Source organism: Schistosoma mansoni (genome assembly GCF_000237925.1).
Source record: "Schistosoma mansoni, WGS project CABG00000000 data, supercontig 0164, strain Puerto Rico, whole genome shotgun sequence".
NCBI lineage: Eukaryota > Metazoa > Platyhelminthes > Trematoda > Strigeidida > Schistosomatidae > Schistosoma > Schistosoma mansoni.
In genome coordinates, this window is record NW_017386053.1 from 202,153 (window position 1) to 222,991 (window position 20,839).

At 35.5% G+C, this 20,839-nt stretch overlaps 1 protein-coding gene across 1 annotated transcript in view; it reads right to left on the reverse strand.

Moving 5' to 3' along the window:
* Positions 1–1,092: 1,092 nt before the first annotated feature.
* Positions 1,093–20,839, reverse strand: part of Smp_169520 (hypothetical protein) — a gene marked incomplete at its 5' end in the record, with an annotated part of 41,823 nt that continues 22,076 nt past the window's right edge. The window contains 11 exons of the mRNA XM_018797553.1: positions 1,093–1,922; positions 3,389–3,696; positions 8,932–9,020; positions 9,702–9,938; positions 10,783–10,831; positions 12,903–13,016; positions 14,604–14,748; positions 16,501–16,560; positions 18,456–18,549; positions 19,033–19,197; positions 19,560–19,810. Coding sequence (XP_018646775.1) covers positions 1,371–1,922; positions 3,389–3,696; positions 8,932–9,020; positions 9,702–9,938; positions 10,783–10,831; positions 12,903–13,016; positions 14,604–14,748; positions 16,501–16,560; positions 18,456–18,549; positions 19,033–19,197; positions 19,560–19,810 — 2,064 coding nt within the window. The 3' untranslated portion in view covers positions 1,093–1,370. The remainder of the gene's footprint in view (positions 1,923–3,388; positions 3,697–8,931; positions 9,021–9,701; positions 9,939–10,782; positions 10,832–12,902; positions 13,017–14,603; positions 14,749–16,500; positions 16,561–18,455; positions 18,550–19,032; positions 19,198–19,559; positions 19,811–20,839) is intronic.

Below are 20,839 nucleotides of genomic sequence, written 5' to 3' on the forward strand. Positions count from 1 at the left end.
TAAAGTTACCGATGATTCCTTTTTCGTCAGAACCTTTATTTATCAACGAACATCGGAAAGCTATAAAATTTGAGGCATCCTAAATATTCAGTAGCCTTGACGTACACTATCCTAGGACTTTTCACAAACCCGTTACTTATAGTAAAAATCATTTTCGTTTTTCGGTGTATTCGACTGCTTCAAGCCGTTATAACGAAGCGAAATTGATGTAAACCGTAACCTACCGTCTGCATGGATATGATTAATTTGGCAGAATAATTGATGCAGAAAGCTCAAGGTGAACGGATGTCAGAAGGCAGGACAACGTCAATCAAACATCAGTCGTTTTAAGTAACGAAATTCCACACTTGTGCATCATTCACGAAATGAGAGCCACATACGGTTCAACAGATCTGTCAACAACCATTTCATTAATAGCTTAGATTAGAAAAGTCATCCATAAATTAATACGATTAATGGTAACAGAAAAGGGTAAATGTACCAAGCTTAGCACGGGGCAATTACAACTCTCAAACCCCATACTTTTATTGTTCACAAAAGTGAGTTATTTACATCATAGATACCAGAAATATAGGAAAAGCTCGTCACTGCTACATCAGAAAAAAGAAGTGATATCTTTTGTGTACTCATCAATGATCTTTCAAAAGAAATGACATCGTTTATTTTAGTAAGGTTGGATTTCGGCCAGCAATGGGATCCTCCCGTTTGGGACTCGTTACCCAGATGTACCTGCATCCCGGTACTGATGATCCAGACTGTGACTCGAATTTAATACCTTTCAATCCAATTTCCAAAGCGTTATCGACCGAGTTCGAATAGTCAGGGCTGTAAAGGTAATAACAATGAGCTAAAACGTATTCATGATCGCAAATCCTAAATACGCTTCATAATCTCGTTGACTAACTTATAATCCTTGTATAGAACATGATAAATATTCAGGGACTAGCTAATGGAAAGAAAACTAATGATTATACTTCGAAGATGTGTTCTTATTCACGAATATATACACATTTTGTAGACACCAACAGAATTATTATACGGCTAAATAAATATTATATGATTTTTGTTAAGAGAAACAAATCGGAATAATTTCGAAAAAATATCTGTATTTATTCAAAAGTCAGCTTGTTATGAACAAGAATCTTCATTCAATACAATTAAGAGTCAAGATTGAATCAAAAGATATAAGAATTCGGAGGTCAAAAACATAAATAGAAAAAGTGCTGAAATACTGTACAATTTGTCAAGCATTAGATTTTATATACAAGATTATTTTGACAAAACATTCAATTCTGAACTAACAATGGGAAGATAACGTTGAGAAATATCAGTCTAAATATATACAAAAAAGAACATTTCTAATGTTATGTTTAGTCATCTAACATAAAACGCTTTATTGTTGTTTTACGACGTTTTGATGGACGTATCCTGCAATCGTCATCGACTTCATCATTATCATTATTATTATTACCTCGCGATGTAGTGGCTCTGGAACTATTGGAATCATCGCCACTTTCATCATCAATCACAACAACTTCCAGCCCACGATCTTCATATTCATCATCATCATCATCTTCACTTTTAACAGATTCATCATCTACTTCTTGACGATTAGTTGAACGTTTATTTGTTGACTTACGATCCTTTGATACTGCTACTTCACTGTTTACACGTTTACCTCCACTTGTTTTTAATTTATTCGTAGATTTATCTACGGAACGCATTGTTCCACTTCTAGTTTTTCTACTGATTGTTGACTCTTCTTCCTCGGATGAACAAGATGAGGAGTCACTAGTTACAGAACCACCTTCGTTACCATCAGAATCACCATCAAAGTTATTCAACTGACTATCGCTTCGTTGATGTCGTTTTGAAGAAGTTGAGTTACTACTATAACTTGAAACTACTTGCCGTCTTTCTGCCTAAAACGGTAGAAAACAAAAATTGATATAAGACAACTGACTATGTAGTAGTTTTAGAGAAAACTTTAATCTGAATAAATGTATTTCCAGTCTTACATAAGACAGGTGAATTAAATGTAGAACGGTGAACAATTCCGAATGCATGTAAATAACTTGATTGCATATTTACCAATTAGAACTAGATATATGAAGAAGAAACAATTCGTTAACTGTTCATGAGTTTTAGTAGAATGTTCAAAAATAATTGCTTAATAAACTAAACTGGATTTCCAGAGCATACCGAATATAATTCTATTCAAGCGAGGCGAATATTGCATAGGTTGAAACTACCTTGCGAAGAATTATTGTATATTATCAATATGGAATTGCAAAAATTATTATCTGATTACTAGACACTTGGATTACTGTACTCTTATGTTCTCCTGTGTAAGCATAAACTGTTATTGTATATTTTGTCTTTTGGGGGTTCCTATTAGTTAATTACCTTTCAGCTCTGTCCCAAACGGCAACAATGGCTTTGATAAAGATTCTGAATACATAAACTGAAGTTTAGTTTGCTCAGACTGTTTTATGTAACTTCCTTGACAAGTCAGAACAATTTCCCATACCAAAACACATAATGATTTATTTAAATGTTTGTTGAATCTAAATCTTCTATGAAATGTAAACGATCATTATTGTTGTCCTACAAAACTATTTCACTCAAAACTTTTATATTCTTCATTACACTTATCGTTGTATGTTTTTACACTAAATTTGTTCAAAATGCTTATTACAAAGTTATCTGAACATCATGTCTGGAGTGCATTTAAACTTATTAATATTTTATTTTGTAATTTGTATGAGCCTGAAATCATGCCTATAAACCAGCGTGTATTCTGTACTTGTATTTCTCACAATATGATATCACTACTACGAATAGTTTTGATAACAATGCATTGAACTATTTGTCTGGTCACTAGAAATTAAACATAATACAGCTTAAGATTCAAATAAAGTATTGTGGTGTGCGCCACTGACGTCAACAGATATAAGTAGCATGTATTGCCAATAGAAAGTGAAATGCCTGAAAGCAGAAGGTTAAGAAGATTGAAGAAAGAGAACGAGAACAAAGAATGATTGGTGTGGAAACAAAAGAAGAATGAAGTCTGGGACAATTGACTGATATTCGCAAAAGGAACAGTCAAGTTTGAGACAATTGATTGACATTTTGCAAATGAAGTGTTTACTGTACGGTTCTCAGATTTTACTAAGATGTTCTATAATTTTGTGTTCCAATACATTCGATTGTCCCCACTTATGTTCTCGTTCACTACAGTATCAGCATAATGAAACAGTTTAAATTACATTATTTTGACACATCCTACTGAATTTACAAGAATAAAAAATCGAAAGAAAAAGCCGATAATTATAGCATAGAATCTGAGAAAAAAATAATATTCATTTTATTTATATTATTGACTTACTTCGGCTGCTCGACGTGAATCTAAATTACGAAGACTATGTCCACCTTTGCTACCACTATGACTAGTAGGTTTTATTCGATCAGATGAAATTTTTCTCATGTCACTTTTATACACATCACCATTAATATGAACTGAAGGATTGCAATGTGACAAAGAATCTTGTATTTGTGAATGATAATCACTAGGTGTTGCCGGAAGATCTTCAACTAATGCCAATAAGTCAGAGAAACGATCTTTAAGGTTTGGAGATAATTTAGGTGATACCGCTAAAGATTGAAGAGCTGATTGTATATCATCATCTTGTAACACTTGAGAAGAAAAATTAATTAAAAAGCATGAAATGATAAAACGCAACATTCAAATGATTCTGAGAATGATCAATTAAACTGTTTATCAGATATGTAAAATGTTTGGCGAATTTATTAGAAATTTGAGTTCTAGCAATTTATTTATTTAATCACATATATATTGGTACAAAAGGCACCGGATACATATGCGCCACACAAAATAATGAGAATGGGAGAAGGAAGAAGATGCGTATATATGAAAGAAGGAAAAAAAAGAAAAGGAGAAGAGTAGTGATGGGAGGAACTGAATGTACAACCAGAAGAGCTCTCTCAGTTAAGAAAGTTAGAACCACTCTTTATGTAGAAAGTAGAAGAAGGTTACAGCAGGACCGCCATTGGCTTCTGTTCTGAGCCATATCTGATAACGTCTCTAGCCACTGTGTTGCACCATCTCTCGGACCCCAGCCAGGGAGTCGTGAAGGACCAACAGAAGCTAGCCCTTTGCAGCTTTCTTTCATGCCACGACACCATGTCATACACTGACCTCCTCTCCGCTTTTTCCAACCAGTCCCAGAGTCGGCAAATAATGCACGGCGTGGAAGTCTCTGGGACGACATTCGTAAAACATGTCCAAGCCACCGAAGTCGGTGTTTCAAGATGGTGACACCAATTGAATTATCGTCTCTGCGCCCGAACACACGATGCCGAACCTCTGCATTACTAACATGGTGTTGCCACTGAATGTCAGCAATCCTTCGGAGACAACGATGATCGAACACAGAGAGACGTCTAACATCCTCAACTCGGAGAGGCCAGGTTTCACAAGCATAGAGCAAAACTGCTCTCACCGACGCGTTGTAGATCCGACCTTTTACAGCCAGACTAACATCACGAAGGCTCCAAAGATGGCCCAGATTGGCATAAGCCGCTCTGGCTTTCATTATACGTGCATCAATCTCATCACTCACGCCCCACCAGCACTTATGTAGCTACCTAGATACACGAACTTCTCAACTACTTCAATCTGCTCACCATCTAGGGTGAGTACAGGATGAGAATCCTGCCAGTCTTGTAGGAGTACCTTGCACTTGGAGGGTTCAAAGCACATACCGTACCTGCGGACACTGATTGCCAACTGATTAAGTGCGGATTGCATGCCTTGGGCATTATCGCACAGTAAGACAATATCATCCGCATACTCAAGGTCGAGAAGTCGTCCTCCAGGCAGCAGATCCACACCGCCATTACTTACATCCATCAGAGCTGTTTCCAGGATGTCGTCGATGGCAAAGTTGAAGAGGAATGGTGAGATCGGGCAACCCTGCCTAACCCCACTGCTCGAATGGAACAAGGGAGAAAGGTGGTTGTATGCCCTCACTCTGCCTGAGGTGTTCGTATACAGGGCCTTTAAGATGTTAATGAACTTCTCAGGCACACCCTTCTTCAATAGACAATCCCAGAGAACAGTCCTGTCCAACGAATCGAAGGCCGCTCTGATATCAAGAAACACTACGATTGTTGGCCTGCGATAAGTATGACGGTGTTCTAACATTTGGCGGAGGGTGAAGATGTGATCCATGCATCCTCGACCAGAACGAAAACCAGCCTGCTCCTCGCGAGTCAATCGTTCTCGGGTTTTAAGCAACCTACGAAGAATGATAGAAGCCAATAGTTTGGACGCAATCGGAAGTAGACTTATCCCCCGATAGTTATTACGGGAACAACGTGAACCCTTTTTAAAGATAGGGACGACTATCGACTCATTCCATGATGTTGGAACACTTTCTTCCTCCCAAACCTTTGCAAACAACGCAGTCAGTTCCTTAGCCAGAAAGTCACCACCATCTTTAAAAAGAGCCGGAGGTAAGTCATCTGGGCCCGGTGATTTGTAACGTTTCAAGAGTTGGAGTTCCTTGCGGACTTCCGCCTCGTCTGGTGGATCAGTCGTCACCGGCCATGGGGGGCAGGACAAACTGGTTGATGTTGCCGGAACAGCAGGCCAGTTGAACTGCCCTTCGAAAAATTCCGCCCATCGTCCAAGACGTCGACAGATGTTAGTGATTGGCATCCCATCATCCTCGTAGATTGTTTCACTCACACCAGACTTCTTGTTGCCAGTGGCTCGGATGAGTTGGAAGAGCTTCCGGCAGTTACCAGATGTAGCTGCTGCTTCCATCTCATTAGCACGCTCCGACCACCAGGCTTCCCGGTCCTTACGCAAGCTTTGTCCGATTTCATTACGTAACAGCCTTCGTTTGTGATCAAACTCACGGTCACCCGGAGTAGACCGACGGGCTTCCATCAGTTGTAAGGAGCCAGAAGAAACCCAGTGCTTGTAAGCGGGACGTTTCGCGAAGCCGCAAGCGGCTTTACTCGCCATTTTCATGGCGTCGTGAAGATGCAACCAATGCTCATCTATACTTTTCGGTGGGATGGTAGCTAGCCTAGAGGCTAGCTCCGCTCGATACTTACTTGCAACAGAAGTTGCAGCCGGTTTACTAACATCGATCCGTTGGTAGTGGTCAATCCTTCGGCCACTGAAAAGTAAGCTAAGATTGGCGCAGACCAGGGCATGATCAGACTCCAGATAGGTACTCCAAAAGGAGCGGCAGTCTTGTACACAACCACGCCAGCGGTAGCTGATCGCGATGTGATCAATCTGAGTCAAGGCCTGAGATGCAGAGGGAGGACGCCAGGTGGCACACCGGCGATGACTGTGCCGGAAGTTAGTGCTGGCCAGAAACAGGTTGTGGTCTGTGCACAGTTGCAGCAAACGGTCCCCGTTATCTGTCCTGCGACCAACAAGTCCCCATCGGCCACCTAAACGACTCTCTTCTGTGCCTAGACGCCCGACCTGTGCATTCAAGTCTCCGGCTAGTACTACAATATCTGTCGAACGCGCTTTCTGGAGAAGAACTGTTAACTGATGATAAAACTCATCCTTGATTGCATCCGGGCTGCAATCTGTCGGGGCATAGGCGGAGATGACGAAAAGACACCGATTCTCACGCCGATTTCTTCTCACTTTGATGGAACTTTCTAATCTAACAGCACATAACCAACTGTTAATGGGGATCCAATCGATTAGTGCTGCCTCAGCCCTGGCGCTTAGTGCAACACCAACGCCTGCAAGACCAGACGAAGATGCCACAGGATCCCCGGATAAGCGCACGTGAAACAAGCTTTTCGAGGCGACAGATGGAGAACGAATTTGTAGTACTTCACTAGAGTCTTGAATACGGGTCTCGGATAGACAACAAACGTCAACGTTAAGACCTTCCAAAGACATAGCCAGCTCTATCTGTTGTCTGATCTGCATTAGTGTGCGAACGTTGAAGGAAGCCAGCTTGAACGGCGTACGTGGTTTCAGAAAGACTGCTTCAGTATTCATAATCGGTGGAAGCGTTCACTTTCAACCAGACAGTGACTGGAGATCGTTTAGATAGGACAGATTTTCCACCAAGAGCGAGCTGCTGCATAAGTTGAAAAGTAAGGTTACACAAATTGGGGATAAAAGGGGGTGAAAAAGCGACGTAGTAAATAATAATAATAATAATAATAATAATAATAATAATGGTAATAGTAATAATAATAGTGTAAATTGTCTTGCTTCTAATATGAGCGAGAATAGTATCGTCAATAGAATTCATCATTTCATTTATTTGTGTGCGGGCTGTGATACTGCCTGGGTGCCCAAACCGAAGCAGGTGAGAATGAGACACAATAGTTTAGTATAAATTAATTACTAAAAATGGATATAGAATAAATTCTACATCAGTATAAGGGCTGTAGAGAGGAAATCACCCAAATGCGTCACAAGACAAGCCCTCACATGGAATCCTGAAGGCCAAAGGGGAAGAGGAAGAACAAAGAACACATTACGCCGAGAAATAGAGACAGACATGAGAAGAATGAACAAAAAATGGATAGAACTAGAAAAGAAGGCCCAGGACAAGGTGGGTTGGAGAAAGCTGGTCGGCGGCCTATGCTCCACTGGGAGTAACAGGCGTAAGTAAGTGATGGTTTACATTACTGACTGATTTTAGTTAGACAACCAACGAAAACCTCGAAGCGCTGGACGATTGTTTCGTCCTAATATGTGACTACACAGAAGTGAGCACCCACAACCCAAGATCGAACCCAGGACTTTCGGCCTTGCGTGCGGATGCCTAACCACCAGATCACTAATTAAGAGTTCATTGACGAACAAGTTTATTCCCGATCAATCCGCAATAATGCGCCACCATTTTCCACTGAGAACCTTACACTCGACACGATCGAAACCCACTGGAGACAATGACAGATAGCCAAGCAATATCGCGGACTGACTGGAGTTAAATTTGTCCATCACTGGACTCCGGACCAGTAATCTGGTGGTTAAACATCCACGTGCGAGACCGGAGATATCGGATTCAATCCCTGGTTGTGCGGTCGTGGATGCGTATTTTTGGGGAGTCCTATGCTAGAACTAAGTAGACGTACAGTCTATTTAGTGTTTGAATGATTGTCCAACTTAGGTCGGTTCGGGATCTCAATAAAAATTCTATCGACTTGAAATTTGATGTTTAGTTACAAAGGGATATTATAGACAAGTTGAATCTCTCTTACAATATTCATAAAATCACATTTTGATTGGTTTGTGAAATATCAGTGGTCAAAAGTAGTTAGCTCTCATGCAATAATTGTAATTGATAGTCTGATGTAGAAAAAAACAAGATTCGCATAGCTAATAAACTGTGTTACTGAAATATTCTAGCACTGTTTTCAACGATATTTTATTCATTTAGCCCAGAGAACTTAACACCATCAAAAGTATCCACCTGAGCTGTAAATCTTCCTCATCATTTCATTACAACATTGGAATTAAGAGACATAAACACATATAACAAACGGATAGATATAATTCAGTAGCACTGATTGGACCTTTATTAATGGTCGATCAACTACTTCAAAGTATTCTACTAAAAGTTGTAAGGCTAATCAATATATATTTTACAGAGATATTCATTAAAGCGTCAATGACTTCTCGTAATCGAGCTATCACTACAAAAACGATAAATAGTAACACCACTTATAGTTACTAAGCAATAATCAAGTGATATCTTTTCAGAACTCTCGAGAAGAAAAGTAGACCGATGAATATCTGGAGTTAAAACAGGAAAAAATTTAATACAAGAAATAAAGTATATAATTAATATAACATGAATATAAAAACAATTTTTAAAATAATGAAAAGACTAAAAGGTAATGACTTACGTGATATATTTTTACAATTTCTTCGAAGAGAATCCAAGTGGGTAAGGATGAGTGATAAGTCCACACAATCTTCAGGTGATAGCTGATGTCTACAAAACGAAAAGTTTAAGAAATATGGTTGAACGAAAACTAGAAAAGCGATGAATACCGGAAATCTTTGCAAATGAAGATCATACCCATATATATATTGACTGGAAAACCATTGGAAGCCAGGAGTACTAAAGCAGTAGTACATTTACTTGAGCCCATGTAGGACCAGATGTATTACTTTTAAGTTTCACGGTGAGCATGATAACTTCAGGTCACCAATTCACTTCTCCAACGTTATTCAATTAATTTATTGGAACGATCTTCATCCTACGTCACTGTTGCTTAGTTTTTAAATTGATAGAATTCATAAACTATGGAGTTTTAAATAAAGATAGTCCTTAGTGAAGATGAGACTACTACTTAATTTGAAAACTGTGCGGCGTCTTTGAACGATATTACATTAATTTTATCGAGAAGATATCATGTACCTAGCAGACTTGAAGGTCCTAGTTTTGAACCCGAGTAAAGAAATATGTGCGCACTCTTGAGAAGATCCGCAAGAGAAAATAAATACATGTTAACCGCCTACCATATTACACAAAACTCGAAAGCCATTTTCGAATAACAGTGGTGTTTGATTTCGTTTCGAATATGTTTGGTAAATTTTGATAAACCAGTTACCAAGTTTGTTGATGCAGCTGTAGACTTTTAACTTGTAATTTCAAGATACTAATACTTACTTTGAGGAACTGCGGCGTTTTTCTTTGACATCTTTCATATTTTGATTATTAGTAGCTGAAGATACACCAACTGCATTCGTTGACGATAAAGGTGCATTGATAAAAGAACATAAAATGTTTGAGAAACGTCCAGCATGTTGATTATCCGGACAGCTCCAAAAGTGCAGCGCAGTCATTGACAGTAAATCATTTGAATTACGACGAGATAGTAAAGCACGGACTAACTCAAAGCTAGGTCTAAAATGTCAATTAAAAAAACAATTTTTCAGTAGAACACTGAAAACGATTTTTCTATACAAAAAGAAGAGAAGCAACGAAATCACTTAAGATTGACATACAACTAACTACTTGATCACTGCATGTTTTAATAAATGACTATGCGTACTACATACTATGTTAATGTATATAGCTTAGAGTGTATCACCACTTATGTGCAGAGAGGAAATTTGAGAAGGGACTGGTAAGCAAGTCTGTCTAGACAAAGATAGAAAGTAGATTGCTTCCACTACTACTACTACTCATTTCCATGGTAAACTAGAAAAATAGAAAGTTGTTGAGCATCTTTACCAATTACCTTATTTAGTGGTACCAACGCTAGATGGATTGTGGTAGGTGAAATAAAGACAATAACAACATGGCTTATTGCATTACACAAAAATACTAGTTCAAAACAGCATCTGACAGAAAAATGTTTAACGATGATAGACATTTGATTGCCTATACTCTAGTGGTATCAAAGATGTACGGCAGAAACACTGAGTAGGTGATACTTCGGACGGACACTCAATAATTATTATTTATTGTTAATCAGTTGACAAAACTGTGAATCTTTATTCAATGAAAGGATTAAGACATTCGTTACAAATATTGAATAAAAACCTAAGAAATAAAATGTGTAGACGCTTATAAGATAAACAAAAGTGATTAGATCAATGAATATTATTGAAGACCATTTCGTGAACCAGAAATTTCAAGTTTCGTAAGGTGAATAAAATATTATAAATGTAACAACTTTGTTTTCTCAGTAACAAAATAAAACAATCGTAAATCAACACACTTAACTCCGAAACAAAATACTTACTTTTCTAATTTAAGGAGAAGAATCAAATTGGAACATGCTTCAGGATGCTCTGAATTAGTTCACGAAGTCAAAAAAAAATAAAACAAGAATTTAAATAACACAAATTAATGTAATTAGTGAATGAAAGGAAATGAGATCATTTATAAATCTTATCTGGAAAATTTTACATTTTAAGTGGAATATATGTGTACATTTGTACAAAATGTTACTGGGTGTATAATCTTAGCAAGAATATTCGTCTGTCTTTTGTAATTCTCTAAATTTAATGGGCAAGATATATATATATATATATATATATATATAGGCAAATTAAGATTTATTTGATAAAAACATACGTATAAATTACTTTCTTTAAGAAATGAAAGAAGACTAATTAACATCTCGAAGACAATCATTTTTGACAAATTGAAAATATACAGTTTCTGATATAGATGGTTTTTGTTATGTCCTAGCGAAGACATGACTACGGGTAACTTTCGGGACCTATTAATGGCCGATTGTTCTATATATATTGTTATTGTTTAACTATTGAGTAATTAGATTGTGTATATCTATATTCGTCTTATTATAAGCTTCATTTTGATCTATGAATTATTATTATTATACGATTTACTGTGCCTAAATTATACTCAGTTTATCGATTACTGTCTCCCACGTTCACAGCCACATTTGACTTGATCTTGAACAAATATTATTTTCTACTTTATGGTGTGCTGCGGTCTGTCTGTCTGTCTATTATATAAACCCAGTATGTCTGAAATAAATGATTCCCATAACAGAAGCTGTGATTGGTGTTCTGGACTCAGTTGGAAGGGCTAGGTGGACAAGGGACCAATAAGGACGCTAGACTGCTCATACTGGTCGAACGTCATTGATTTGGTACAGGGTGAAGATTAGACAAGTCGTATTCCGATTGGTGGATAAATCACGTGATAAAAAGCCGGACATAAAATCATAGCAAATTGGATACGGTCTTCTTTGATAAAGTCATAACAGTTTTATTCAGGTATATAGTTTCTTCGACAAATATGAGAAATGGAGCCGTAAAAACTTGATTTTACACAATCTGTGATACATAATTCTGACTCCTCCCCAAAACGTACCATTTGTGGCAATACATTTATCTAAACCATGTTTTTACTGTTCAAAACATATCTGAAAGCCCACAGAATTTACGCTGTCCAAGTGCCTCGTCAGTTTACATTTTGTTAGAATCGTATATGAAGACGAGGTTTTCCAAACTCAGTGAATCGATAAACTGGACGCACAAGAGACAGTGCAATTTCGATATATTCACCAAAACAAGAGCTTAACAATCGTACTGACCTTACATCGTTGGTACAGTCTTGAAAGCTTTTGATGGAATATACTTGATGTGTTCGAAGAAAGTCATTTTCCCTAGCGCGTTGTTTTCAGAAACAAATCTTAAAATCTCATGAATTTCCTGAGTAACTACTAAGTTTATTTATGTATTTTAACGGATCACGTACTAACTAAATAAACAGTCCCCTAAAACCCAATTTTACATTCATATTGCACAACTAATAATATGACATTCTGAAATGTTGGGGCGATCCTGAAAATCTCTCGCAATAGACATGACAAGCTCAGGAAACATTAAGAAGCATTTTATCCAATCAACGTTTGATTAGAAGTTTTGCTAGAAATATCGCAAAAATGAAAAATCACATGTAGAGATTCTGATTGGTTGATTATTACACTGCTACTATGTTTAGCAGTATTCTAGAATTTTTAGGAAAACCCAAGGACTTCTAAAGTACTATAAAACCCTATATTTTCTGTACATGAATGAACCTTTGGAGTAAAGTGCTTCTCGCATATTTTGCATCTTTTCTCTCGTGTTCAACCCGCTATGTAGTTCTAGCTTGGGGGTTACGAGACTAGCTTAGGATCCGAGTACAGCGTTCAATCAGAAAGACTTATCATGAAATGAATATGCTAGTTGACTAAATAATTCTCTTAACTAACACCCATTTTATGATAAAGAAATTTGTAAGTTTTTTTCAATGAGTTCTATTTAATACATTTCACATGTGATAGAATGAAATCAGTGAAAATATCAAATACATATAACCGCGTCATTTTAACAATACACTTACTAAATGAATCAACAGAATGAATCAATGGTAGAAATCGACTAGTTGGAATTTCATGAGCATTAATCAACTGCCAAAAGAATAACTGTTCAATGGAATTCCATTCAAGACTGGCATCTGAGGATTTATTGATGAATGGAGTGTTATTGAAAAAGGAATAAGATAAAAGAAAATAGTATAGAAATAATAATTCCATGTGAACTAGCAAGTATATACTTAAAATCAAAATTTGCAGCGAATAACCACCGAAAATGTTAATAAACTGTTGTAATTATATTCACAACTAATCGAAAAACAATTAAAACTATTTGTTGTATCTAACATTTATGATACAGTCAAAATTTATGAGTATTCAATAATATTTAGATGGTTAAGTAAACATAATGAGAATTCAAGTGAGTATATTCTTAAGTTTCAATGAATAGAATAAATCATCACGAAAATCTTTTAAGTATTTTTCTGCAAATTATTTCAGAAGGGGTTTTGTGGAGATTTAGTATTTTCATAATTGAAAGCATGAGTCAATTGAAGCTAGACCACCATGGAAAACCTGGAAGCACTGGATGGCCGTTTCGACCTATTGTGGGACTCCTGGAGTTCTAGTGAGAAGCAGTGACCAGTGGAGTTCGAACCACGTCTGTTATGAGATAGGAACTCACTGAAGACGATTGGTGATTGGTTGCTCAACTTCGTGAATTGGTTGAAGTTAGATATTAACACTACCGGATGCCGGCTTAGTGGTCTATTGGTTAAGTGCTCCGGCGCGAGACTGGTAAGTCCTGGATCCGAGTCTCGCGAAGCGAGGTCGTGGGTGCTCACTGCTGAGGAGTCCCACAATAGGACGAAACGGCCGTCCAGTGCTTCCATGTTTTCCTTGGTGGTCTAGCTTCAATTGACTCATGATCTCAACTATGCAAATTATTTACTAAAAAAATGATTTTACAAATAACCATTATTTCATGATCAAATAGGATGCGTAACTGATAAATAAACCATTCAACTGTGAAAACTATTAATCCGATCTATGCAAATTACAAATTGATGTTGAGTTCATAAACAGTGAAAAATCATTTACAGAGATTAACTAATGCCAATTTGATAAATATAATTAATTTGGCTAAGATAGTATACAATGCTATTAAATACAAGAAATATGAACGTCCTGGATTTGGTCTTATATGGAATGGTGAATACACACTTTTGAAAAGTTCCTAGCCGCCCACTTTCACGACCCCGAAATAGAACGAAGAAAGTCATATAAGATAAACGTTGACTATTTTCCAGTGGGTCTTCTGTTGATATCAGTAATAAATTAAACATGCACACGCAGAATAGCTTTCTGTTTTGAAAAATGGATTAACGATGACAATTGTTGACATTTGTTTAAAGTAGTATTTTGTAACAGATGTTTCATAGAGATAAGAAGGTAAAATGACCTTACGGTATCTATATCAACTTCCTGATAAAGACAACAACAAAAATGCTAAAATGTTCAATTCAATCCTATTGACTATGCATATGTACAAAGATAGATATATTGGTACATCTCTTAGGCATACAATATACTTACATCAAATCAATTTAATAGTAAAAAAACATACATAAAATTTCTACAATTTGAATTCAGCAATGAACAGATAATTTATGTTTACAGTTATAGTTTGTGAACAATAAATTTTTAAAAAATCACAATATATAACTTACTTAATATGTTGGTTAAATCGTTATTCGGAAAGAGATTCAAATGTCCACGAACTATTTCACTTATAAGAGAATTACACATTCCAGGATCAATAGTAGCAACAATTAATCGAAGAAATTCCGTGTCATTAGATAATTCTGATGAAAACTACAAAACAGTAAATAAAATATATAAACTTTGAAATATTCAAGAACAATAACTAATTGTAAAAACATTTAATCGTCGTTGATCTAACAGAAAATTTACAGAATATACAATGGGAAAGAACACTTTTTTATAACTTCATTCCTACTTTGAGGCATTCTGTCTAAGATCCCCAACCCTAGATTACGATTAGCTTACAAACGTACAGCAATAAATCAGAACTTTTCGACGTGACTAAGATCAGCAATGGCTTTGTTGATTACTTAATTAAGATAATTTAAATTAAGGTGTAAAATGAACAAAATTTGGAGATGGAAATAATCTGCCTAGTCGACTAACAGGTCAAATTTCTCCCTAAAAACTTAGCCACTTTTGATGGAGTTAAATTTTCTGAGCTGAGTAGTGTAATAGTGAAACTTTTATAGCTCTTCTACACAATATCATCAACACAAAACTTCAGATAGAAGTGATAGGAGTAGGGAAATTTAAAACTCCATCAAAATCATTCATCTGAACTACAAATCTCCACTATGTCAAAAGTTAGCAACTACCTATGATAGATTAATTATTTGGTTTGATCTGAACATAAGTATTCACACCACGAAGGTGAATATATTCCAGTCGACAGATTAAGTTGTGTAAGATTACTAATAAGCACTCACATTTTCCCAGTTATGCACAATGTTTACAAAAAGAACAAAAATATTCTAAGTAAAGTTGACAGATAAAAGGTATTAATTCATGCCTAGTCATTACATTATACACAGCTATAATAAAACTAATGACTTTTATTGTATAGATTACATTTTTAGTAGCTAATTATAAACAAATTTATACATGACGATTAAATTTAAATGTTTCACTATCACTTCTCAGATCTTATTCTAAGTGAAACTTGATATTTTGTTTTAGTCATGATCAGAGTGTGGTTAGTAGCAATCAAAATCCAATGAATTTCACTTTTCATCGAAATTAAACACTAAACATTTTACATGGTTTTTTGTAATCGTATTATTAGGAGATAGACATCATGGAGTGTATGTGATGACAAATATCAATTATGACGGAAAAATAAATAGATCATTTTCCTGAAACAGCCTACTGGTGGCTTTATTTGTATGCTTGAAATTCTTTTTCCACAATATAAACACTATACTTACAGTAGATATGTGATCATAAGAAATTTAGCACACAATAAATATGTACATATACATGAGCACTATCATCCATTTGTCTTTAAAGATTCATAATCGATTCTGCGTTGAAGTTGACTTAGTTCAATATGTAAGATATTTAATTTGAAAGTTTTAAATTACACCGTTTTTCTATGAATAAAGATCACTACCCACTTAATTTCTAAGTATACGGATATACAACATAATGGAATGCATAGTAAGAATCCCTACATAGATTTGGGATAGCATTAAAATTTATTAGGTTCTCCAAAATAAACGTGAAATACAAAAAGTGATTAGTAAGATAACAAAATGCAGTACGAAAATTAGGTACGCTGATTTTTGACTTTTACCAAGCTAGTGCTATATTATCAGTCTACAAAAAAAACTCAGGCAATACTTTTATATGTGACGCATGTGTAAATGTGCACAATAATAACAACACATAAAACCTTAAATATTCCATGCTGAACAGTAGTAGTAACATTAGTTGGGTGTAAAAAGGAAATCACAGCTGGACGTTGCCTCAAAAGTCTTAGTTGATCTTGTTGAGTAAGTAGTGTAAACATTACAAACTTACCACAGTGAATACGTCTGGAAGTAAATACGCGAACAGGCGACGATTATCATCAGACAGTAGCTAAAATTAAAATTTTGCAAATTAACTTTCATAGGAAAATGATAAACATTTATATGATGTATTGTAAAAATTCACAAAAAAATTAGAAGTTTTGAGTGAATCAAAAACCACAATAATATGATGAAATAAATTGTCCATCTTAGCCATCGTTTTCTACACTGGCTCTCAAACAAGACATTGATACTAGTCACGTTGAAGGCTGGTAAAAGCTTATTGTAATGCCTTAAATTCCAACTACTGGTGTAAAAACACTCTGTAAGTTTACGTCATATATACAGATTAATACGATGCCCAAAGATTAGGCTGAACAGTCAGATTATGATGGGTTGGAAAATGAGTGACCTACAAGCTAATTTTCTCCAATCATATTTATTTTGTGTTCATATTTTGTATATAAACATGTTATTTTATTACATGAAAAACTTTCATCTGCCTAGTGGTCTTGTTTTCGATTCCTAACTATTCAGGGGCTTAAGTTAATTACGTGGTTTCATGAGAAGCTATCACTTGGTCCCACAGCATATCATTGCGTTCATCTATCGATTAGCATTCTATTCATCGATTTTAACAGATGAAATTTCGTTTAATCAAATCATAAGAAACCTCCACCATAACACAAACAAACTGTTATTATTTAGCTAAATCCTATATGGATAGAATACGGAAAAAATATCATTATTATTGTAAATAAAATATCATAGATAATATGAAGATTATTAGCACGTAATTATCTCAGTGAAATAGATATAGTGACATAAACTTCTCCCTTCAAAATTATTTAGTCTCAGTTAACCTGTGAAACAGAAAATTGTTCATTAAACTGAGAGGTTTATAAATCTCATAGGTATGGGATAAAAATATAAATTTTATGACTGAATACATTTAAAACACACAGATAATAAATTAAACAAAGCATTGAAGTAAAAGTAAACCAGTGACGGATAAGATCTAAAAATATTAAACACATAACATAACTTAGAAAAAAAGTGAAGGAAGAAAAGCAACAACTGAAAAATAGCAAGTGCTATCACAGAAGTGCTACATTCTACGTAAATGCTGGATAATTAATAGGGGAAAAAAGATCCAGCTGCATACTTTAAAGCAGTAGAGTGTGTGAAATTGTGAAGTCAGTTTTCTGAAGGGTATTTAATCCATCAACATCTCAATAGGTAGTGGTTATGGTACTTAATCAAGAAACATAGCATGGACGCACACAGAAAAAGGTCATTAGGTATAATATTTAGCAGTCGATTAAATTCTAAGTGTATTTGACTATGAAATTCACTTAAAATAGACCGAAAAACAAAATCATGCAAGATATTTTAAATATCATTTGGTGAATAAGTGTTATTTGCAACACAGAAATGAAACCCCTATAATATCAGAGACAATTGCAGTTATATTTAATTTCTTTTATTCGACTATTACCGAATTAGCATTAGTAATCCATTGTGCATAGAAATTTCGCAAATGTTAAAACTAAACGAAACATCATATAAATATTAAAGATGTTTAACAGGTCATCAAGATTCCAGCTAACAGAACGAAAGATAGTTTATTCTTTGAAAAAAAAACGATAGCTTCTTTGTATAAAGTTATATGGTTAGAATTATTAACCATTAAATTACTGAAGTTTATAAACTGAATTCTGAAGCATTTGTATAAGGTCAGTAGTATTCTTTTACCAGACATTTTTAAAATCTAAATAAATATAAAGTAACTCATTTACCAAGTATTTGGGTATGAACCATATTCTAAGTGTGAGGACTAATGATATTAACTGGTTACCTAAACCGAAGTAAATGGAGTGGGGATAGAGTTTAGCCACTAATTCATCGCTTCACTACGAAGAGTTTACTAAGTACAATTCACAAATCACTTCTTTTTTTACTTACTTGCATATCTTTAAATAAAGAATCTCGTAAGTTAGGATTTTCTTGACTTGCACAAAAATTACGATAAATCGACATTTTCTCATCATTTACTTTGCTGTAACAAATCAAAAAAGAGAATCTCTGTAAAAGTAATATAAAGGAAACTAAGATAGACAATTTTTTAACATGGTACTTCTATACATACATTGCTCCACAAAAAACAAAGTGAAATAAACAGCTGAAAGTTTTTCACATATGTCCACAGAAGGAGAACTATTGTTTTCAAAGATGAGAGCTTACAAGCAATATGTTTATCATGATAGCTGAAAATTAGTCTTTGAAAAGAAGTTTCTAGATATATAGCAGAGCATTGAAATGAATGGCATAATAACACTAGTAAATCCCAGCAATCTCTAACCTACATTACATAAATTTTACTACCAAATTATATTCAAAGAATTCTTACACTCCTCAATAACCACACATCAAAACAAGGTAGTTGATCTAACCATAAAGATGATTGGTAAGAAGTTTAGTACTATTATCAAATATGTAGCTTAGTCTAAATGACACTTTTAACGTTAAGAAAATGACTTACCCAATTTTAAGAAAAAATAATAAATGATAACCGAGACGAGGTTGTCGAGTTTGCATCTCTGTTAACAATAATAAGAGTAATTCACGTTTGGGATCACCCGGATTCATTTGTAAAAGATGACGGAAAGGAATAAATATGGGGAATTCTAAGCAATCTTCCAAATGTCTTGTATAGGAAAAAGGGAAAGTAATGGAGTGAAAATCAGTGTACTATATGCATTTAAATGATTTAAATTAAAAGATAACGTAAAGTATTTACAACTGAAAAACAGATCACATAAAATGTACTTAATAGTAACTTTCAAAAACATAACTCAATGACTGAAGGAATTGTGATTATCCCAGTTCATGTTGATCGAATCCTCTGTGGTCGTGTGTATACGTTGCTGAGGATTAGAATGTAACATCTATTCCCGTCGTCCATGTTTTTCAATGGTATTCCAGTCCTTAATTTGCAAAACGTTGGAGGATTGAAATACAGCATGATGAAATATATGAGAATTTATTATTGTGAGCAAAGAAACTTACTCTTCAGACCACTCGACTCCAACAGGCATCAAACGTTGTGCAAATAAACAGAACAGTAATTCGCATACAACAGCTGCTGTTCGACCAGCGATCTCTAAATCATCGAAGCTGTCTTCAACAAGTACCGCTTGAATGAGAGCCTCCATTGACTCACACAAATCATTAAGAACAGACGCAGAGCGAAGATATACTACATTGAAAGAATAATTCGAAATACAACAAAATAATAATGTTAAACAATGACATGAACACTAATCAGAGACAAAAAAGAGTACAAACCAGATGTTTACAAAGTAATCACATGTTTAAATTTACGTATCAATGAGAAACTTAATGAAAATAATACCGGTCGAAAAAAGATCACACTTTGTGTAAAGTTAAGCATTGAACTCTTGATAAGCTCTTATTGAAACAGGTACCCAAGTCAAAACGTAGTAGCTTACGAATTGAATGATCCCATTCCTTTTTTTCCACAAAGAGATGTCGAAAACAAACAAACCAGTTTTTTACATAAGTGTATGAGCTAACAAAATATCTGCTTTAATTTGAAAATTAAATGTTTTGATTAGTTCTGGTTGAATAAAAATATACTTATGATTAGGAAGGGTTATTCATTGTATGGATTTAAGAGGTAAATACATCCAAGAAACTTCAAAACTAATGAAATCCATCACGAAAAATAGAACAAAAACTCATTTAGATTATTTATCAGAAAGATTCTGTACAGTAAGAATTTGTTTCATCTAAGGAGCTTATTTATTTATTTATTTAAACACATAAATATTAGTACAAGGAAGCACCAGATAAATATGCGCCTCGCAAATCTCATTTGATTTGTGTGAGGGCTGTGATACTGCCTAGGTGCCCAAATCGAAGCAGGTGGTTTTCTTAAGGGGCCACACCCGGAGCCTTTGACCTAAAGGTCTAGTCCACAAGGCAGTGAAGCATCGTGAGGAGATGCATTCCCATGGTAGCCGGTGACCAACGATTGATTCATACGCCATTTGTTCCCTCAGGATACTGGAGCCCATGTGCACCATTGGTTTGGAATCAGGGTTTTCCAACTCCCCTAGATGGACTCGACGTGTCTACCAACCCGGTTAAATCGCCGGACATTCGCTTTTCGTCCTCTCAATTTCGTAAACAACACCCCCGCCACGAGAAGGCAGTGAGTAGGACTTCCCTGGCAGAGGCTATATATTCGCGTGGCCATGTGAGAGCATTTCGAGAGGGAGAGCGGACTCTCCCCACTCTCGGCCGTACCAGGGCATTTGGGGGCT